The 22,712-nt window shown below is 33.6% G+C and overlaps 3 protein-coding genes across 3 annotated transcripts; 2 read left to right on the top strand and 1 right to left on the bottom strand.

Annotated features, from left to right (window-relative positions):
- The first annotated feature begins 768 nt into the window (after positions 1-768).
- LOC25493280 (3',5'-nucleoside bisphosphate phosphatase) lies at positions 769-6,121 on the top strand. Its single transcript, XM_013601749.3, has 5 exons — positions 769-1,279; positions 1,794-1,918; positions 2,352-2,669; positions 2,753-2,922; positions 5,519-6,121. Exons 1-5 carry the CDS (start codon positions 950-952, stop codon positions 5,929-5,931), a joined length of 1,356 nt encoding a protein of 451 aa, XP_013457203.1. The 5' UTR covers positions 769-949; the 3' UTR covers positions 5,932-6,121.
- A 1,481-nt stretch (positions 6,122-7,602) lies between these two features.
- On the bottom strand, positions 7,603-15,496 carry LOC25493279 (endoplasmic reticulum-Golgi intermediate compartment protein 3). Its single transcript, XM_013601746.3, has 13 exons — positions 15,178-15,496; positions 14,117-14,190; positions 13,773-13,856; positions 13,575-13,655; positions 13,164-13,244; positions 11,543-11,635; positions 11,111-11,290; positions 10,908-10,975; positions 9,599-9,650; positions 9,189-9,242; positions 9,017-9,103; positions 8,143-8,209; positions 7,603-8,036 (listed from the first exon to the last, which is right to left on the bottom strand). Exons 1-13 carry the CDS (start codon positions 15,317-15,319, stop codon positions 7,945-7,947), a joined length of 1,155 nt encoding a protein of 384 aa, XP_013457200.1. The 5' UTR covers positions 15,320-15,496; the 3' UTR covers positions 7,603-7,944.
- Positions 15,497-17,441: 1,945 nt separating this feature from the next.
- LOC25493278 (uncharacterized) lies at positions 17,442-21,777 on the top strand. Its single transcript, XM_013601745.3, has 4 exons — positions 17,442-17,752; positions 17,860-17,974; positions 20,731-20,899; positions 21,275-21,777. The coding sequence occupies exons 1-4, from the start codon at positions 17,528-17,530 to the stop codon at positions 21,492-21,494; spliced, it is 729 nt and encodes a 242-aa protein (XP_013457199.1). The 5' UTR covers positions 17,442-17,527; the 3' UTR covers positions 21,495-21,777.
- The last annotated feature ends 935 nt before the right edge of the window (positions 21,778-22,712 follow it).

Genomic DNA, 22,712 nt, shown 5'->3' with positions numbered 1-22,712 from the left:
AGGTAGGTAGAATTATCCATAATGAATTGATAGAAGACAAATGAATAATTTTAATTGGTGTCAACTAGTAACTCTGTCCATCAATAAAATAAGAATTTTTCTTACTTAAATAGATTTTTATGTCATATTTGTAATATTCTTCTCTTTTATTCTTTTTTTCCGTATACTTTTAATTATAAATTATTTTATATTTGTAATATTCTTCTCTTTTATTGATGAGATAATAATAGAGAGCGTTAACAAATTTGTTAGCACGACAGTAAAAAAATAGAGAATTGCTGTTCCCACATATGGTAAGGCTGTGCCACACGAGTAAGTTACGGAAATGCCCTTCGGTAGTAAACTGTCGAAGTTTTTAGGAAACCGGCGGCAGTTAACTGCCGAGGAAAACTCAACATAACCAGAACCCAGAACCACAGGTAGTTTTTAGAATGATGAAGATTTCCTCGGCAGTTAACTACCGAGGTTTTCTTCGGCAGTTTTCTTCGGTAGTTAACTGCCGAAATTGTTTAAGTTCATATTTCCTCGGTAGTTAACTACCGAGGTTTTCCTCGGCAGTTAATTGCCGCCGGTTTCCTAAAAACTTCGGTAGCAAACTGCCGAAGGGCATTTTCGTATTTTACTCGTGTGACACAGCCAAACAACATGTGGGAACAGCAATTCTCAAAAAAATAGGGATAGATTCGGGTGGTAAAAGAAAGATAAAAGGGTAAAGCCGTAAATGGAAGAGAGCAAAAACTACTCATGGGTACACTACACAGCATATACCTAGGTTTGAAGGGTCGGGACACCTGTCCTGTGACTCCAAAGATCCCTTCACTGTAAAGGTAACCTACCCTTCCTCATTTCTCTTCATAGGCAAACACCTCTAACAAACTTGAGAAAATTACCCAAAAAAATTCAATCTTTTTTCTTCTCCACCGCTTCAGTCAAAAAGCTCAATCCAGTTATGGGAGATGGTATCGCAATTCAGAGCACAAACAATTCCATCAAGAGCAATAAGGATAAGAAAAAGAAGAAGAAGAAGAATAAGAACAGAGGTGGAAGCAAGAAGAAGATGACCCATGAACAAGTTTTGGCTTTTAAATTTGTAACTGAATGGGTTTCATTGGATAACCCTTCTTCTTTCGCTACTTCATCTCTTGTTGATGATTTTGGTGTGCAGAAGCCTGTTGGAAAAAATGGTGACAGGGTTGTGTTTGATTTGCACTGTCACTCTAAATGTAGTGATGGCTTTTTGTCTCCTTCTAAGGTTGTTGAGAGAGCTCACATCAATGGCGTAAGTTTTAATCATCTTTTGTTTTTCTTTGAATTATGTAAGGTTGTTTTTTAATTGTCTGTGTATTGTTCATATAGTACAAATTAAACAAAAAAATGTACTGAGATTTAACTAGTATGAGCTTGAACACTTAAAATCATGGTTACAGAATTATAACTGAGGTTAATTGTATTCAGAGGATGATTAATGAATTGCGACACCTTGTTATATTCATTACATATTTGATTTTGATGTCAAATTGTGTCTCAAAATACCACAACTCTTTGAAATATGTGCATCATTTTATGATTATGGTCATTATTTTATAAGGATAATGAAGTCAATTTAAGGATGGCGTGGCTGATAGAAAGTTAACTGTATTGTGGAGGCCTCTAAAATAAGTGGAAGTGGAATTTATTGCATTTTCCAATGAATTCTAATAGATGGTTGTCTAAGGCATTAGTTATGAATAGAATTGATTTCCTTTGTAGTTTAGGCTCATTTTTTTAAATTTGATACCATTTGCTCATAACAGGTGAAAGTTCTTGCTCTGACAGATCATGACACTATGGCAGGCATCCCCGAGGCTGTAGAATCGGCTCGTAAGTATGGCATTAAGATAATCCCAGGTGTTGAAGTTAGTACAATATTTTATCCAAGGTAATTTTCAAACTTAAGATTCTTGATGCTTGTTAATTGAATTGGCACTTACGTTAACGCGAGTTGCCTCTCACTAGAGAGGGGGAAAGTGGAAATTTATAAACTATAATTGTCTAAAGTGCATGTTTGGTTCTATGGGGATAAAAAATTATTTTGAATAAATTGATTCTGGTAAAAGTGAGTTGAATTGAATGTGACGTGGTTTATGTTTGAATACATTTACATAAAAGTAGGTTGAACGATAAATTTGAGGTTAAAATTCAATTGTAGAGGCAAAAGCTTCAAATTCTAATTTCAAGTCAGAATGAATTATGAAGGCAAAATCCATTCTACTTACCTCCTCAAAAAGTGGAACCAAGCACACACTAAATCAATTGCATTTGAAGTCCTTTTTTCTCTCCGTTGGTTCTGATGTTTGCCCATCTACTGGCAGTGGCGGAGACACTGAAGCAGAGGAACCTGTTCACATTTTAGCATATTACAGCAGTATTGGACCATCAAAGTTTGAGGAGCTAGATAAGTTTTTGTCAAACATACGGGACGGACGTTATCTTCGAGCAAAGAACATGGTCTTAAAGCTTAACAAGCTAAAAATGGCTCTTAAATGGGAGCATGTTTGTAGGATTGCAGGCAGTGGAACTGCTCCCGGAAGGCTCCATGTAGCCCGTGCTATGGTTGAAGCAGGTTATGTTGAAAATCTCAAACAAGCCTTTGCTCGATATCTTTTTGATGGGGGACCCGCTTACTCCAAGTAATATTGCATTGCCTTCACTTGTTGATTGCTAGCTACAGTTTGTGTAGTTAGGAAAATGATTGAGCATCTTGTATTTTCAGGGGAAGTGAACCTGTGGTGGAGGAAGCAATAAAAATGATTTGTGATACCGGGGGTGTTGCCGTTCTGGCTCATCCATGGGCATTAAAAAATCCTGTTGCCATTATTAGGAGGTTGAAAGAAGCAGGCCTTCATGGGATGGAGGTCTACAAAAGTGATGGAAGGCTTGCAGGTATGTGAATTTTCTCATTTGTTTAATCATCAAAATTATGTTATAGTTTTTACAATTATCGTCTCATAAAACCAAAACCAAGGTGAATCTACTTTGTCAATTGTCATACAAGGTTGAATCATAATTTATGCAGTATTCAGAAGAGTGCTCAGCATGCTCATTTCTACTACTTGTACTAATCAAATGTAATGTTATCAAATCACCAAGCTAATTAAATAGTGAAACATAAATTGCCTCAAATTGTAAGATTTAGTGAGAATGAAAAATAACTTGAAATGTAACAAGTGAAGTGATGCATAGTGTTCGATATAATAGTTTTAAGGCTTAATACATCATTTGGTCCCTTAACTTATTTTTGGTTTTCAATTTGGTCCCCTAACTATAAAGTGTCTCAATTTGGTCCCATAAATCTTACGACGTTTACTATCTTGGTCCTCTCCGTTACTATTTTGCAATATCTGTTAACTCTTTGCCACATGTCATTAATATTGGTGATCAATGGTTGGATTTAAAAAACACACATGGCATACCGTGGACTCACAACGTATGATAACTTCCATCTTCATCTTCCTCCATCTTCATCTTCATATAACCTTCATTGAAAAATCCATCATTTCAACTTCATCAAAAATTATATAATCAAATCCTTAAATAAAATCCTTAAACCTAATCAACTTCAACTTCATATTATCAAATCCATATAATCCATTTCAATGTCAATAGGCAAAATATGTACAAAATTGTAGGAACAAGATAATCAGCATTTGGATTTCACTAGTGGAGGAAGAAAGCACTTCGCACACCATTGAGATTTTGAGAAAACGAGAGCTGATTTTAACATCTCTCACATGGGTAATTGCATTCATTGGACCATGCAAGTTAATGAACATCAATTGGTGTTGAAGATGGTTAATTTGTTGAACGTGACAAAATTGGTGAAGCAAATCTTCTTGAAGAAGACACCGTTGTTGTTGTTGATGAAGATCTTGTTGTTATTGTTGAAGAAGATCAAGGTGAAGGAGACAAGTATAAGAAATTTGTCTACCTTTTCTCCTGGGTAACACACCATTATTGTTGTTATTGTTGTTGATGTCGGATCTTGAAGAGGTTAATGTGTTTTCAGAAATGGCAGCCACCATTGCAAAAAGGTGAAAACTTTACCTCACATTGTTACCTTCATAGCTTCAAAACTACATAATTCAAAGTGTATGAGTATGAAAATGATGCAGATCAAGGAAATGGAAAATGGGTATGGTTCAATTCAACAATTTTTTTCCAGAAGAAACAGAGAAAGAAAGAAACAGCGTTGTTTTGTTTGTGAGAGAGCTTTTAGAGAGAGAAAATTAAGATGAAGAGAGAAGAAGATGAGAATAGATTTAAGGATTTGATTATATGATTTTTGATGAAGTTGAAAAGATGAATTTTTTAAAGGAAAAAATTTGGATTTTTAAAACAAATTGGATTTCTTTTATGAAGGTTATATGAAGATGAAGATGGAAGAAGATGAAGATGGAAGTTATCATATGTTGTGAGTCCACGGTATGCCATGTGTGCTTTTTAAATCCAACCGTTGATCACCAATTTTAAGTGACATGTGGCAAAAAGTTAACAGATTTTGCAAAATACTAACGGAGATGACCAAAATAGTAAACGGTGTAAGGTTTATGGGACCAAATTGAGACATTTTATAGTTAGGGGACCAAATTGAAAACCAAAAATAAGTTAAGGAACCAAATGATGTATTAAGCCTAGTTTTAAACCCGGAGTTGACAAAACAGCTTAGTGACAATCGTCACTAAACAAAATTGTGTCATAAGTCATATTTTTTAGTCTTGCAATTAACTTATATATAGAAGCTAGTAAGTATAATACCCATATCACCTGCATAATAACCAAGCGCGAACTCACAAGTCATTATTCTGTGTGTTCCTTACCAAATGGTAGTTTTTCTTCTAAGTGCACTACCCCATCCTTTTTTGGACATTGGATGATAATTAGATTTGATGGGATATATATTGTGAAGAACAGTAATACAGTACAATGTTCTATGAGTAACATCATTCTTTGCCTTCTGATCCACATAAATAGACTCTATAAAGCTTAGGCTTAGTGGTTGACCATATACGAAATCACACTGATTCATGGTATTTCACACAATTAAATGCCATCTTCTATTCATCCCATGATATGAATGCTTCTTGCCTAATCATATTAGTGAAGCGATAACATTCAACACTTGGAATAAGGGTTTAAGTAGGGGTTGTAGTAATGGTTACACTTGTGTTGTGATCTTTGATATTGCAATGAAACGCATATACAGTAACATCCGGTTTTGGAACATAAAAAAACCGTTACATTGCGGACAAACTCATCACTGCCGTCAACTTGGGCTAGCTGGTGAGATAGAGGCTAACCCTGTCTAGTCATAAAATGAACAATATGCACAACAAAAGCATTCATCTATGACCGAATACTGCCAACTACATCTCATCATGTGGTCACAATTGTGTAATAGGAAATTATTTACAAATAGACGTAAAATCAATCATGGTTTTAATTTTGATCTTGCTCTTGCTCGTTAATTTTTGGTATGCAGCATATAGTGACCTGGCTGATGCCTACGGCCTTTTGAAAATTGGAGGGTCAGACTATCATGGAAGAGGAGGACACCATGAATCTGAACTGGGAAGTGTAAACCTTCCAGTACTAGTTTTGCATGACTTTCTTAAGGTAGCTAGGCCTATATGGTGCAATGCTATAAGGGAATTATTGGAGTGTTATGCTGAGGAACCGTCTAATACTAACCTAGAAACAATTACAAGGTTTGGGAGAACCCGCATTTTTAAGGGAGGTTCACCCTTGTATTGTGGACAGGATTTGATTGATCATTGTTTACCTCTTTGGTTAAGTAGCCAAGAGATGGAAAATGAAGAGTTTGAGGCTACCAAGTTGAAGCTTTCCAACGTTTCTACCAGTCAGGGAGGAACTCCGGTTCTCATAGAGACTTAAAAGTTGTGTATTGTATTCTATCAGACAATTTTGTTAATCATTTGCAGTATTTTTGTTTGCCAATTTTATTGCTAAATTTGTTGGTAAGTTTTAAGTGTCTATTGATTATTTTTTTCCAAATATTACTTTGATCATTAAGCCAACATTTCTGATATTATTGTTGTATCTTATATAATTGATATTTTCTACACATTTGGCAGAAAACACTATGTACAAACTATCACGATCAAGTTTTGGCGAGTGAATTCATAATAATAATTTACGTTCATGTCTATGAGGTTTCAACTCAACGGTAAAAGTTTGATCTTATAAATTTAAGGAAACAATGTTCAAATCTCCTTATAGTGAACTATATTCATCAAAAAGATCTTTAAGTGAATATTATTTTAGTTTTACAATTTGTATGAGTTAATCAATTTACTCATTCAAATTTGTAAAATAGCAACTTACTCTCAATTCAGTCCACCCACTGGGGACGACAATGGGTAGAGTACTACTCATCCCTGTATCCATTTGAGTAAATCTGAATAGTACAAACGCTAAAATATGGTTTTGGTCCCTGCAAATATACCTCGTTTTGATTTTAGTCCCTGTAATTTTTTTTTGTTGTTTTTGGTCCCTCCAAATGTGCATCGTTTTGGTTTTGGTCCTAGTCCTCACTTTTGTGATGATTTGCACACGTGACATACTGGATCTATTTATTAGAAAAATAGTCCCTGCAAAATCTTCTGATTTTTAAAAAGGTCTTTGCAAAATATTTTGTTTTTGAAAATAGTCCCTCGGGGATCAAAAACAAAATATTTTGCAGGGATCAAAAACAACAAAAAAAAAAATTACAGGGACTAAAACCAAATCGAGGTATATTTGCAAGGTCTAAAACCATATTTTAGCCTAGTACAATCAAAATACTAACAATATCGAGTCACAAAAGAGTGTTGAATGACATGTCTTGGTAAACTTTCTTATGTTCCATCTTTAATTTCACTGTCGAAGAAAATGTATGTAGCACAAACAAGAAAACATTCACCACACACACACTGACACACAAATATACATTATAATTCACTGTCGAACAGAGAATTATAATTTTTTATTTATTTAAGATAACACAACAAAAATGTTAAATTATCTGATGATAATGCAAAGGAATTCTAAAGTTTGTATAAATTACCCCTACAAAATGTATAAAAATTAATCTCTTAGAGCATCAATATCGGTTGAAAAACAACCGTGTCTTTACTGAAGTTGTCAGAAAAGTGACTTTAATTGTTGTCACCGTTCCTATACAGTACCACCGTGGTATATGTTGTGTTGGAATAAAAAAACATAAATCACAAATAACACATATTGTAATTGATTGTTGTAAATTTAGTGGAACCTATTGTAGATATTAGATGAGTAGTATGGATATTTTAAAAATATAGTTGAGTAGTTTAAATAATTGAGAAATGTGTAATATTATAAAAAATTAAACGGGGTCTATTTATACCACTCATATAAGTGGTATGGATGTGGGTGCTCTTACATACATGTTTAAATTTATTAATATTTAAATATATACATATCAAAACTTGAGAACCAAGATGTGGTCACTCTAGTAAGAACATGAACAACCTCATTTGTTTGTCTTCAAACAAACTCGACATGGATGTTTATGTAAAAAAACAAATATTGATAAAACTCTACCATTACACTATTAACTTTGAAAATTTAATTAATAATAACTTACACTCTGTTAACTTTGAAAATTTAATAAACAAGATAGGAAAGAAATCAAAATATTTAGATTTTAACTTAACAGCTTCAAATTCTTCAAAATACATGAAAATGGCTAGAGCACTACATCTTCAAGATCCAAAAAATACAATTCATTAATCAACTGAATCTACAGCTCGGCTTAATCATGGTGTTATATGAAACGCGTATGCACTGACCAACCAAGTACAAGTCATGAGCAGATTCAACTCGGACATTAGAGCACCGATGTAGGAAGGATAGTGTGACCTGACCCCATCATCTATATTTTCCGATCTCCATCTTCTTCTTGATTGTTTTCTGACCATAATATATTGATGAATCCACTATTCCCGCAATTGTGAATATACCTATGCAGAGAAATTGAAATCCGTTTTTAATCAGTTGCATGAGGCAAAAAATTGATGTCCCAAATGTATAGAAATGAATGTACAATAGTACAAATGTATGATTTACCTCCAATGATTGCACAAATATTGGTCAAGAAATGTAAAAATGGAATATGTTCCTCTTTAAAGTTGACCTGCAACATTAAACACATTGGTTTATCAAGTAAATCAAATAAGAAAAGTCTACTTTTTCTACAAAGTGAAGAACAATATGCATAAGTATTGATTATTTATCAAGTGATCAAATAACAAAAGTCCTCTTTTTCTACAAATTAAATCAAAAATACAAAATTTAAGCTCTAAAGTTAAAACTTATTAAGATTCGATGCAAGCATTGATTTTGAATTTGATTACAATATTTCTCAAGATTTACTTTGTTCAATAATAGAGATAAAATAAAAATATCAAAACTCCATCCAAAGCGTATAGTCATGGCAGTTATAATTAAGGTATAAAACAAACTTCAAGGTGGACGACGTGAAGGGAACCAATGTAACATATTATTGACTGCATATAAGCATGTTATAGTCCTTGATTGAATTTTCCTTTCCTATCCCCCCCCCCCCCCCCCCCCCCCCCATCTCTAATAACAATTTTTAAATTAGAAAAACATACAAAATGCAAACAGAGCCCAAATGTCATAGGATGAATGAAATGAAATAATTTAACATGCAGGAGTTCGTGACCGCAAAATCAGGCAAGAAAAGCAGAGAATCAACCAATCATGCAAATTATGTTCACAAAATGTGGCAATCAACAACAATTCCCTAGCCAAGGAAATATTGAGAAGGTAATATCTTATGGAAAGACTAAGACCATTAATGTTGTGCCTGGCTGTAACAATCTGACATGTAAAAACACATTCTAAGCGTCATCAAGGGAAGAAGGAAAACACTTCACAGCATTTTTATTCAGTTTAGCTGCAAAAAAAGTACTCTTACCTTTATTGGAGATATGTCATAGAAGAAGAAAACTCCCGGAACTGCAGCACCCAATTCTGAACTCTTGAAATGCTCGGTCACGGAATACTGTGGAATAACATTTACAATGTTACTAAGATATTATACAATGAATGAACAACATGAAATGAATGTTTATGACATTTAACAATACCTGATTTGAATGTATAACACGACCTCTAATGTCCGTGTATACTGTAGGGACCACCTACAAAGTGTATGCAGAAAATGCAAATGAGTGTTAACCCAGTATATTCGCCAAAAAAGTAAAGAAAAGATAACAGTGCAATAGCATGTAATGTAACATGTTATCATAAGTGCATCTACCGGTGGGAAAAGGGTAATGATATAATAAAAACGATATTGTTTATATTTTCCAGAGAATAATAGTTTATGTTTTAGCTAAGATCAGTATCAAAATCATCAAGCAAAATTTCAGAATGTCATATAAAAGCTAAATATATCATATGTATTTAATATCATTATCAAGCAATTGGGTAATGATAATAGCAGGCGAACAAATTTCAATGAGGAAAATATTTTCTGATACTACCAAGTACAAACCTTTATGAAATATTGGTACATGCCATGATCATTTCCTTGGACCCATTTTATCCTGCAAAGCATTAAGAGAAAAGAAGAAAGACTTCAAATGGTAGGGACAAAATACAAGACAAAATAACTTTGCACTCACAGTCAAAATACATGTAATTATTAACAGTTTCCTATTTCTGCAAAAGTCTCACTGCAATGATTGCAGTCATAAAGTTTATTGAGAAAAACACAAGTTCCACATTGACTAGATTTGAGGCCTGATAGAGCTTATAAAGCCTGGACAATCATCAACTCACAAGTCAGCTTAGTGGAGTCGACTTAGGCCCAAAAACCTTAGATAGTATGAGAATCTATCCTAGATCTGCTAAAATGAGCCACTGTATTACTCACGTACCAAACTCAATAGTGTTAGGCGCTAGGGGTATGTTGAGAAAAACCCAAGTTCAACGTTAGCTAAATATAAGGCCTAAAGAGCTTATAAAGTATAGGTGACCCTCACATTACAAGCCTATAGGCCAAATCTAATGGCTAAGCATGCAATGGGGCATGCTTGGCCTTCGAAGTCCCTGACTCCTCAAAACCATAGCAACGTTCACCGGGGATCAGGAGAACACGCTCAACACGATCCTCTACTAACTACTTTTTTTCAATTTTGAGACGAGTATTAGCCCTGTTCATTGTCCCAGTTTGCCCTTCTCATTGATTTTATCCAAAAAAAAAAAACACTTCTGACAAAATATCAATAACCCATCTGTGCATGCAACCGCCAACTAGCGGCATACAAAATCTCAGAAAGCAGAATGCCGTAATGAAATTAACCCTGACTTCCCTTTCTATATAAATTTTGCAATACACTGTAAGAAGTCTTCTAAACCAGAATGCAATATTTCTCGCCTAGCATTCACATTCAGCATGGTAGATGAGTCAATTAGCTTTATGTTCAAGAATATAAGAGAGAATGGGTGAGGAAGAACAATTCAAGTTTTGTAGCTGAGTTAAAGGTTAGTTTTGGAGCCCAAACATTTGAATGAAGGTTCAGCTACACCAAAGTATTCATTTGAATCATTTCTCAACAGATAAGTCTAAATAAGGTTAAAGAATGGCATTTGACCACACACCATCCACCAAGGAATGGCTAAGTTATCAAATATGTTAATAGTTATAGTGGTTTTTCTTAAATATAAGGGAATTTGTTTATTTAAGTTTTACTGATAAAGGGGAAGTACTTTAGAAATACATTATGTGCTGTGAGATCCAAATTTATGAATCTCGTAACCATAAACAATAAAGGCACCTTAGGGAGAAAAAAGAAAATTACCCATCAAGAGGATTAACCAATCCAGGGTAATGGTGACCAAAACTTAATTTGTTGATCTGATGGCTTATCTGCAGCATACAGCAAGCATTGAAAATCAATTATGTGATTACAAGCAAAGGGGAAAACATTGTAATTTTTTAAAAAATTTCACATTATACATAAATAAAATAAGAGATGTTAGAAATCCTGTTGTTCATTCTTACATTATAATGATTATCCTGCAAAGCAAGTAGATCAGCCAGAAAGATAGCTGACTGAAGAAAGCTTTGGCCAGTCGCAAAATGAAAATTTCCTGCCACTTTATTCACTTCAAGAGATCCATGAATATTGCATCCTTCACCTTCTTCATCCTTTACCTTTTGCACAAAACCCTCTCTTTGACACTAAAAGCAAAACCAAATCGTTAGTAAGCTAAGAATGTTAGGTTGCCAAGCTCTAAAACTGGATGATGATTTTGAGAGTTTACAAACCGCATACATATTGATAAATAAATGAGTCATTTATACTGATAGGAGTTTAAAACTAATTGGTTAAAGAAATGAATTCAATAATTAAGATGTAAACGAAATTTAACAATTGAACAAAACAGAAAACAGAGAAAAAGATCAACGAAGCAAAGCTAGTATGGAGCCAACCTGATCAATCAAATCTATATTTGTCAGTGCCCATCCCTTCTTCCTATATGCCTCACGAACTTCTTCACAATTATTACAACAGTGGTCGTCTGACTGCATGAGAGAGAGTGGCATTGACATAAAAGAAATTATAAAACAATTGGAGAGTATAAGTTTCACTGAATTGAAAGTGTACAAAATACTCCCTCCGTTCCTTTTTAATTGTCACTTTTGTAGAAATTTTTTGTTTCTAATTAAGTGTCACTTTCAAAGTTCAATACAACATTAAATGTTGTTGTGCCTTTATTACCCTTGGTTATTTATTGCAGAGAGAGAAACATATGAAATGAAATATTAAATGATGAAGGATTATAGGAAAAAGATAAGTTGTTGAATCAAAAAATGGTAAAATGTAATTGTTGTCTTGGTTTGTGTAAAAAACTCAAAAGTGACAATTAAAAAGGAACTGAGGTAGTACACAGAAAATAATACAATTTACGATGCAGATTGCACAGTGAAAACGAAAGCATCAACGATAAAAATCAAATTAAACTTCAGCATAATAATAGCTACTCATAAAATTCAGTAACCATAGATTCTCAAATCACAAAAGACAAATGCAACTATGTTAGTCAAACCAAACTTTCTAGCATCAGTATTCCAACACCATGTAACTCCATGGACATTTGCATCAGCCTAACTTTGTCTACAATATATGCACATTTAACAAGATCGGTCTTATTATGATTTATCATTGTTATTACCATTGTAGCAATGAAGATAATTTCAGTGTTTAAGAGGCGTAAAGAAGTATTTTATCTTTCTATTTTTCAACAAACCAAACACGGGAATATTTTCTTTGGTTGTATTGGGTTGTAGTACCTCTTGTGTACCGTTCTTGCTATAATCTATTTGCTCTTCAAAAAGAAAATAAGACATACAACTGAAAATTAATATGTCAACGGCAGGAAAATTAAGGATATACAAAGCATATTTAGTGTCAAATAATTAGAAAAAAAAGTCATAAATTGCATTCCCGTTGCTGTCAACATCTTTTGCAAAAGAAAACCAGGGTTCAAAATTGTAACCACGGATGAAAAGTAGACAGTAGTGTGCAAAGAAACTAGGCCATGGCCTAAAAACTGCCCACAGAGATGGAATGTGGATAATAGTAAAGAAAAAATACTATATATCCAAATTAGTTGAATAACTCTATTATTCGTGAGTGGTAATAATGGTACTCATAAATCCAAATTAATACACTTATTTCTTGTTAAGAAAACAAACAAACAATATATGAAGATAAAATAACTCATGAAAGAATTCCATAGGTGAAAGAATTTGGAGAGTTATGTTTCATATGTCCAAACTCCAGAATCGATTAACACACATTCTCTTTTTAATGATAACAGTTATTTGGTTTTATTGTTTTTTAACATCTTTCTTCAATGTTGCCACAAGTCAATAAAAAAACCTAGCGTCTCAAGGGAACTTTTTTGCCTTTTGACTAAGAATTTCTTACCTCACCAAATTTTGTCACTGCGCACCTTGCAATTCTAAGCAATACTCAACACTTACTGCGGTTACAAAATTCTAAGAAAACTAGACCAAATTTAAACATAATAAACACGATCAAATGTACCTCTTCTGCACCAAAACAAGAACCACAATATTTTTCATCATGTTCAAGCCTGCCACCATGTTTCTGTAAGGGCCTTTCAATCTGCAATAGGGAAAATACACAGGAAATCAGAAAAGTAAATTTTGTATAAATGAATATAGACCTTGGTCTTTTGGATGGCTATTGGAAAAACCAAGTCCCATATAGGTTAAAGATAAGGCCTGACTAGAGAGTTTATAAAGAGTGGCAGCCCTACCTTACAAGCCAATTTTGTAAGGATGGGCTAGGCCCGGTATTAGAAAACCTGATTATGGCGCTAAAGAGTAGTACAAACATGGAAAAATAATAGGAAAAATGGATTTCAATTCCTCCATCAGATCCAAAGCAAGCAACTGATGCATTGTAAAAGGTTGTCTGAGTATTTAAACTAACCTTTGGTGCGCCAATTCCTTCCTTTCTAGCTTCTATCACTTTACCATTAGCATCAATTCTTTGTTTCATTATATTATGCAGCTGCAAATAGAAACAGAGTTAATTGATACAAAGCAAAATCAGCAATGAGCCTAAAAGTATGTGCGTGCATCGGAACTGAAATTTTAATTGATACAATGAAGTCTGAGCAATACATACTATATCGTGATGCCGCTCGCCACTAATATCCATTGTGTCTAAACTGAGTATTGAACATCGAACAGCAGGAAAAGTGACATCAAACTGCATTTCAAAGGAGGGAAAGACGAAAACATATATATGAAGTTAGATGAACAATTACGGAATTGTTTAGAAGGAAAAAACTTTGAGATAATGGATCTTACACAGTTTGGCTCAACAATAAATCACCAAACTAATAAATTTATGGGAAAATAATATTGTATAACCCATGAATCATGACCCAGACCATAGATTAGACTTGAAATATAACGAGCTTAGCAAAACTATTAACATTGCAGAAAAAATATAACAATGATGATTACATTGATGTTTAAGGTTTCTCCCCTCGAAGTATCCACCAAAAGCTTACTCTCTGTAACAGTGTAGAGATACAATCCTGCAATCAAAATAAAACCGATAAAGTTATTGAAGTTTGTGTTTCATTTAAGATCACTCTCGCGGGATCTGGTCTCACCTAGTACTAAAAACAAATAGTAAATAAATAACGCAAAGCCACAGCAATAATGATCCCATCCTAAGGATATGAAAATTGCAGAAAAATACGCTCAAGTGGATAAAAGGGTAGCAGTAGCACTAAATTATAGCAGTACTGATTGAGTTTGATATACCCCTTGCGCCAATAATTATTTAACCTGTGATCATGCTTGGATTGACGGTTGAGTCTCTCAATATCACGGTGACACTTTGATATTGTTGAATCTATAAAGTGTAGCATTTGCCAAAACTGCGGTGACTTGCCGACATCTCACCGCCAATCCAAACATGCATAACATTAATCGCAAGTTAAATAACATCTGCAAGGTGAATCAATGCACACAAATGAAGACAGAACAAACAAACCTATCCTTGATGAATTCCCTTAACTATCTAGGAATTACAACAAAAAACATTGAATCAAAACTCTCATTGCCTTGCAGTTGGCACATTGAATCATTAATTTCTTATAAACATGGTAACAGCAAATAGCATGAATTTTCTAACAGGATTGAAATAGAGAGGAAGAAATAAGCTTCAATTCAAGCCTTCTTTTTTTATTTTGCTTTTATTAATTCTCATTGAAAAGCCAAAACACTTCAAATTCAGCTAAATACACAACAAAATTGCAAATGGAAACCAAAACCCACGAAAGTGATCTTAAATGATAACCACAAGCAACAGCAATAATGATCCCATCCTAAATCCTAAATATACACAAATTGAAACGATTATCTCAACAACCCAGAAATCAAAACCCACGGAATTCAAGTAACCCCTTCTAAATTTCCAAACTTTACCAACCATGTAACAAAAAATCGTTCAAAGTTCGAAAATTTACAAAAATAAAACAAAAAATGAAAAGTATGAAAAAAGGATCGTATCATACTTAGCTCGGAAATAAAGAGGAAAAGCATGACAGCGGCGGAGACGACGGTGACGACACCTCCGGCGAGAGTGCGGTTATAAAAATCTTCATTGACTTTTGGGTATGCATCCAAATTGCGGAGCTTGTTGAAGACTTTATCCATGGTTGGTTGCGAAAAGCTTCACAAGCACCGAATTATGAGGAATGCGATAACGGCGCTCCGTCGGTGACGGTGGCCGGAGAATAGAGTAGTTTGTTGAGGAAATGGAATTGGATTGGTTGAAGAATGAAGAAAGACTGATTGGAATCAAATCAAATGAAAATTAATGACCCTTTTATTCAAAGGTCAATTCAGTCAAACATGCCGTCTAAGTCTAACACCTTCTCTTTTCTTTTTTCATGAGTAAAAAAATGTGAAGTTATTTTGTTTGATTGGTAAAATTAGTCATTTTAATTTAGGTAAATAAAAATCTCAAATTCAATGCATTCGCCTAAATATCTTGAAGTGGATATTCAATGATTGTGTTCCACAACCATAAATAGCTTATTAACTCATGGTGATGGATTGATTCCCCTCAAAAGAAATTGATGGTGATGGAGTTAACTTTCTTTTGCACCATCAGGTAGTACATCTTTTCTATTTGTTTTTTTAAAAAAAAAATATCTGAGTCATTCAAATGGTAGAAGACAGTTTCATGTTAATAATATATAACGGTAAAATGTCTATAAATATGATTAAATTAAAATGTTTAAAATACAAATTGAATCTAGATCCGTAATGTTGAAGATACCAAAGTCAATAATTTAGTTGAATTTTGTACTAGATGGTGTTAATCCGTAAATTTAAAATAAATCAACGCCGCATTTAAAAGACTAAATATATGCGTGTGAATGTCACTTATTCTAACTGGACGCAAATAAGGCTTACTTTGTTTGAAGCTACAAGTATTGATTAACATAATGTTCATTTTTTCAAAAGTACTTGGAAATTTGGAATATTGTAAGGGATATTGTCATCCTTGTTGCTGGTGAGTTCTTTGAATATATAGATTTATGCTTAGACTTATCAAGAATATTTATGTGAATTTGACTCCTAAGGTACCAAATGTTGCGTCTCTTAAAAACTTTAGACTCATAGCTTGTTACTAAGTGATTTATCATATTGTCTCTACAGTTTTAACAAATAAAATGTAATGTGTTTCAAGTAGGATGCGACTTAAATTGGGAGACCTTATATCTCCTTGTATGTTTGTAATTTGTATGGAATATCATAAGAGTAGTAATATTTGAACAATTATCTGAGACAATTTATGTGATAACTTCTTTTTTCTCATTTTTCATTGGTCAAATACAATGGAGAGAGAAAAAAATATAATGTAAGTATAAGAGAAAGTTGTCACAAAGTGGTTGTACAAATATCATTTCTCATATCTTAATAGACATCATACGCAGCTAAAAGACATATCTCAGTATAGATATTACTCTAGGTGTAAAAGACTTCATCACCCTAGGTGTAAGAGACTCAACTTAATTAATGTATGCTTTGTTGATGACTCGTTGTTGTCGTCTAGAGATGAGCTTTTGAATTGTTATCTACCATGTCTACTGTCTAGCCTTAAAAAGCTCAAAATCTAGCCCTAAATCACCCCATTGAACGAATAAAGAAGAAAAATGAGGAGAAGGGAGTTGAGTATTGTATGTATGTCCGCATATATTAATTAACTTTTCTATGATTGTGATACTATTTTTTTGTATTTATATTTATGCAGAGAAAAATATCAATTTTGAGATATATTACAATCAAATATTTTTTACAAATAAAATTAGAATAAGCTCCTCCGACCATGTCTAATATATTGTACTATTGGAATTGGATTTAGCTAGTTTTTTAGTTAATAATTTAAATAATATTATAAAAAAGTATTTAATATAATATAAATTAATTTAAATTAAGAGAAAAAATTCACTCAAAAAAGAGCATAAATAAATGGGTTAATTAAGTTTTTGATCCCTATAAATATTCACAGTTTTGTTTTTAGTCCCTACAAAATACAATCACACTTTTTAGTCATTGTGACATTTTTCTTAAACATTTTAGGGACCATATGTTGTTGAAAATTTTTGACAAGACTAAAAATGTTGATAGAAAAATTTTATAAGAACTAAAAATGCTGATGAAAAATTTTATAAGAAGTAAAAAATGTGATTTTATTTTTGAAGGACTAAAAACAAAACTTTAAATATTTATTGAAACCTAGGTAAATTTGTATATTAGTTAGTTACACTTGTTATTTGTTATACGAGGTGCTAGTTTGTGACCGAACTGCGAAGTGGTTCTGCATTGTAGTAGGGTTCAATTCAATCACTCACAATGAGCTTATCACTTATTCAAGGCTATTCTTCCGCCGAAGAAGAAGAAGAAGATCAACCTCACATCCACAATTCCGTCTCCGACGACCAAGACGACGCGGACTATAACTCCGCCGAACCCTCCGCCGCATCACATCCATCTTTGGGGGATAGATCCATATTCGACCACCATCCCCCACCTCCTTCCGCTTCCGGTCTTCCTTCTGCGTTCGACGCTTTTTCCGAAGTAATTTCCTTCTAATTTCATAAACTCTTAAGTTTTATAAATCTTAAAATTTGAAATCTTGCTCCTCCTAGTTATTGAACCTCTTTGTTCCGTTTTTCTCAATTGAGATTCCAGGACCACCTCAATTCCTCAACCATAGCACTGGAGAATTCAATCCACCACAAAATGATCATCAACGAAGTTCAAGGAGGCATCGAAAGGAGAAGAGGGATTTACCCACTGGTATTCTATTCTATTTATTTAATCTCAGCTATGTTCTTGTGTGTTAGGGCATGTTTGATTGAACAAATGAGATGGATTTTAAAACTAATTTACTTTGTTTTCCTTACAATAGTGTGTTATGATTTTAAAACTACTCTCTTTATAACTAAAAACTATATATAATGTATAATCAAATCAAATAAATAAACCAAATTTATAATTAAACTACATATAATGTATAATCGAAAATATAAACCAAATTATATATCAAACATGAATGCTCTATAAACAATGAAACATGAAAAGTCAATAAACACAAAACTCCATATGAACAAACACAAAATATCCAATATTAGAGCACTTTCAAAACTTTTTAGTGCAATAGGAAAAGTGATAAATTCCATATTATAAGTAATTAAACAGTAAACAAGATACTTAGAAATATCATATCAACCACTAAGTTTTAAAAGAAATATTATTTGCGTAATCACTACTTTGCGTGCTTCAGTTGGACGTTGAAGAATTATTCCGAGTCTGTCCACCTCAGTCATTAAAGCGCAATAGATCTTAAGCAATTCATTTACTTCACATGCACAATCCTTGATTAAATTCCAAGTTTCTTCCCCTAAAATTGGAGGCAACTAAAAGTTACGACGTTCTCTCATTATGTCATTTCCTTCTCTGAGTGCCTCTGCAACCATGTGCATTGTCTCTTTAAGTTCGATTGTTGGTTTCTTTGTTCTTAACCACTTTGGATTTCTTCCTTTTACCACAACATACTATGAGCGAAGGATCTAGTGATTGCATTTTGGGTGCAGAAAAATCATATTTTATGTCATTACCATTAACATAAGCATCAAATTTCTCCAAATTCACCTCATTCCAAGCAACATTGTTATCAATATCTTGAAAAGGTTCAATGAAGTCTTATTTGGTGACAGATTGCCTTTGTTTTCTTGTCTATTTTAAAGTCCCAACGAGCTACCTGATGCATATGGTTACAAGACTTTAAAAGAGACAAGAAAACAAAGGCAATATGTCACCTAAATGCAAAGAGACAAGGAGACCGACATTGGAATAATTAAACTTAAAGAGACAAAAAGGAAAAATCCGAAGTGGTCAAGAACAAAGAGACCAACACTGAAATGATTGAACTTAAAGAGACAGTGCATGTGGTTGCAGAGGCACTAAAAGAAGTAAATGACATAATGAAAAACGCCATAACTATGAGTTGCCTCCAATTTTAGGGGAAGAAGCTTGGGATTTAATCAAGGGTTGTGGATGTGAAATAAATGAATTGCCTAAGATATATTGCTCTTTGATGAAAGGTTGACAAACTCAAAATAATTCTTCAATGTCCATCTGAAGCACACAGTAGTGATTATGCAAATGGTCTTTGGCTCCTCTCATTAATCTTTCTATTGATGATCCATGATTAAAGATTTTAAACTCAGTTGTTGCTATGATGTTTCTAAATAATTTGATTTGCTCTATAATTAGTGACTTATTTATAGTTTATTGCCTTTTCCTATTGTGCAAGTGCACTAATATTTTTTTTTTCTAATAATTTGCTAGAATTTGTGTATGCTAATAACGAGGTTCCCATGCTATAACTATGGGATAACATTGTCACGTATGTAGCGGTGTTCAATGTGGTGGCCGTCCCCACCGCCCAAATTGTGCCCCATCCCCATTACTCACCATGGGGATATTTTCTTCTCTGTCCCCATCCTTGCAGATCCGCAGTCCCTGTGGCCTTTGCGGCCCCCATCAGCATGAAAAAATAAATAAATTTCTATTTCTATTATTTTTAATCAAATAGCATGTAAAAAAATTAAAATTAAAACAGAAAACAGAGTTAATATTAAAGACATTATAGTAAACATCACATATAAAGAATTTTTACACATATTGTGTGAGTAGACAAATAAATGTAACATACGAATTATGAAATACTTGTATATACACATATAAAAGGTATTTTTTAGTGAATTACTCTGGGACAGTTCCCCGTGGGGTGGGCGTATAATCCCGTCCTCGTACTAGCCTCAAGGGGACTTTCTTCCCCATTTACGCATGCAAATTGACATCCCTATTTGTATGAATGGCGGATATAGTATGAAATAAAGCTGTGTTATGATGTGTATCATGAGTCATAAAACTTAATCTGTTAAGTGAAGACATCTAATTGATTTTATATTTAATATTAAGTTTCCTCCAATACGGATTTAACTTTTGCTGATTGGTACAGTAACTGATCATTCCATAAGTCATACAACATCAGTTTCTATTGTATAAAATATAGATATAGATTTTGTATATGCAATGCTATTTGATTGGTGACCACCTCCTCAAGTTTTGGCCATGGACATCATTGGGATTAAAGTTCATAAAATCCTTAATGATGCTCCCTGCACTTGATCTATGATGTACGGTATATTTTACAGATGTTACTTTCTTTAATAAGTTAATAAACTGCTCTTTGTCAACCAGAAAAGAAAGACTGAAAAACCAAAGTGCTTACATAATAAATAAATTGCATAGCTGTTCATCAAGTTTAAATAGTCCTCCTTTCCTTAACGGAATGCATCTGGCTTATAATGCTTAAGCTGCTGATTTCTTAAATGTATTTTTATCAGGAATAACTAATGGCCAGTTAGAATATTTTTTATGAAGAATCTTCTCTTAATTTCTTATCGGGTTAAATCCAATGCAGCAATGGCAAGTTATAGTGCCCATTTCATTAATATTTATTGATGTGGGTGCATATCTGGCAGGTGCGGTAGTAGAGGCAAAAGCTCAACTAGTTGGGATTCATGAGCGAGTAAGAAGTGACATCAATGGTGGCCAACCACCAACACCAGCTACTGTGAGCACATCTGAAACAGGCAAGCGGGTGCCAACTGCAACCAATCCCAATGCTGAAGATGCTGCAGAGCTTTTGAGGTATGTATTATTCTTTTCTGAGGTAGTAGTTAGGACCTGAAAATATTATTTTTATTTCATTATCTAAATACCAAGTATACTACATGTAGTCTGTGCATAAAACTCCTATGCAAGTTTGCAGTAGGTGTATCTTCCAAGAGGTGTTAATGTATTAGCTTTTAAAATCAACAACTATGAACTTTCCCTTATTCTCTGAGCTAACTTGCTCGCAGCATTATGAGGAATATTTTACTAACTTATGATACTAGTTTATATGTTTTTCCTTTAAAGCAAAATTGGCATGTAGAGGCATCACATACTGTTTCATGTGTGTAGGTAGATTTTTTGTTTTTTGGTTACTTGTAGTCTGATCTGAGCACTTCGCTTTCTCTATAGAATGTGTGTGCAGTGTGGAATTCCCAAAACCTACTCCAGTGCACGTGGAATGGTCTGCCCTGTATGTGGTGATCGCCCTCCGCCGGAACCAAGTGCAGAGGCCAAGAAGAAAGGATCAACAGTCAAAGACAAGGAAAAATCTAAAAGGATGAGGGGCCAATCATCTCATGCAAGTTGGAAAAGTGAAACAGAGATGCAGCTAAGGCAACACTTTGATTAGCATTATCTGTGTTTCCTATGTAGGTTTCATGCTGTGTAGAATGTCCCAGCAAGTTTGCGACAGTGTTGTTAATTTAGCAAAGTTTGTTGTTAATGAAGTCAAAAGAAGTAAAAGCTGACTATGACTACAAATATTATAGTAGTGATTTGAAGTTAGACTTCTGTTGTTGCTCTCTCGAATCTGAATTCCGAACAAGATTACCAAATGCTGTACTGGTCAATTTGTTACTTTTAACATTTCATTTACATTCATGCAATTGATGCAACGGTATTCCCTCTGATCAGTCTGTGTTGTTTTAGTCATTTTGAGTAGTAAATTTAGGATTTAAACTTGTCAGATTGCAGCTGCAGATACAGCTTGTTTAGGGTTTTAGGTTACTTTGACAAGTCTTTATGTTTTTTATAAATAAAAATTTCTAACAGTTTTAACAAGGCCTGTCACGAGCATTACATGAGGCTTTTGTGCTTCGATTAGCAAGAGCTGTCATCTACACAATAATTTATGTTTGCCGCTCACACATATACTGCCAACCATGCCAAGAATCTTTTAAGTAACCGTTAGCCTCTCACCTCCTTGGGTTGAAAGTTGAACCTTAACACAGCATCACAAAACATATTTATGTCTGTTATTGAATGGAAACAAATTCAAGTTGTAGTATCCAGAAAGCAATTAGAATGTATGGAGAAAACCCACTTACTTCCAAGAGATACACATAGCTTGTTTATAATTCTTCCGTTCTTTTTTACATATTACTTCCGTTCTTTTCATATGAAATAGAAGAATGTAGCTGAAAAGGTTTCAGAATATCGAAGGAGAAGAGGGCTTCGACAAAACGTCTCCGTACACGATATTGTGTTCGTATTTTTATGGAAATAAGAAAAATACAAGAACTGAGAAACACTGCTAGAGTAAATGATAGTTTAACAGAAGGAAAAAAAAAAAAATTATTTTCAAAGAGAACTATGTGAAGGAAAATTTATATAAAATGAACATGTATATGATAACAAACAAAACCTTATTAAAAGATGGTATATCACAGGAAAGCACACCTAAGAAATTATTGAAAGATAGCATATACTAAGAAAACACACTTAACAGATTAAGCAATTGAATGATTGATCATGACAATCATGTGCACTATGCATAAAATATACAAAGGTTCCAAGATCAGGCAAGAAGGCGAGTGAAGTTACGAAACAACTTAAAGAACAGTAAAAC

This window comes from Medicago truncatula, chromosome 4 (assembly GCF_003473485.1).
Source record: "Medicago truncatula cultivar Jemalong A17 chromosome 4, MtrunA17r5.0-ANR, whole genome shotgun sequence".
Taxonomy (NCBI): Eukaryota; Viridiplantae; Streptophyta; class Magnoliopsida; order Fabales; family Fabaceae; genus Medicago; species Medicago truncatula.
Note: the sequence above shows the minus strand (reverse complement) of the source record. Positions and strands in the feature narration are given on the sequence as shown.

Bases quoted from the DNA above. Each gene is read 5' to 3' on its own strand.
- LOC25493279 (XM_013601746.3), bottom strand. From the start codon at position 15,319: ATGGATAAAGTCTTCAACAAGCTCCGCAATTTGGATGCATACCCAAAA. The intron at 9,243-9,598 runs GTTTGTACTTGG...TACACTTTGTAG, and splicing joins TGTACCAATATTTCATAAAG to GTGGTCCCTACAGTATACAC. The intron at 8,037-8,142 runs GTAAATCATACA...TTCTCTGCATAG, and splicing joins TATTTGTGCAATCATTGGAG to GTATATTCACAATTGCGGGA.
- LOC25493278 (XM_013601745.3), top strand. From the start codon at position 17,528: ATGAGCTTATCACTTATTCAAGGCTATTCTTCCGCCGAAGAAGAAGAA. The intron at 17,975-20,730 runs GTATTCTATTCT...CATATCTGGCAG, and splicing joins GAAGAGGGATTTACCCACTG to GTGCGGTAGTAGAGGCAAAA. The intron at 20,900-21,274 runs GTATGTATTATT...CTTTCTCTATAG, and splicing joins GATGCTGCAGAGCTTTTGAG to AATGTGTGTGCAGTGTGGAA.
- LOC25493280 (XM_013601749.3), top strand. From the start codon at position 950: ATGGGAGATGGTATCGCAATTCAGAGCACAAACAATTCCATCAAGAGC. The intron at 1,919-2,351 runs GTAATTTTCAAA...ATCTACTGGCAG, and splicing joins AGTACAATATTTTATCCAAG to TGGCGGAGACACTGAAGCAG. The intron at 2,670-2,752 runs GTAATATTGCAT...TTGTATTTTCAG, and splicing joins GGGGGACCCGCTTACTCCAA to GGGAAGTGAACCTGTGGTGG.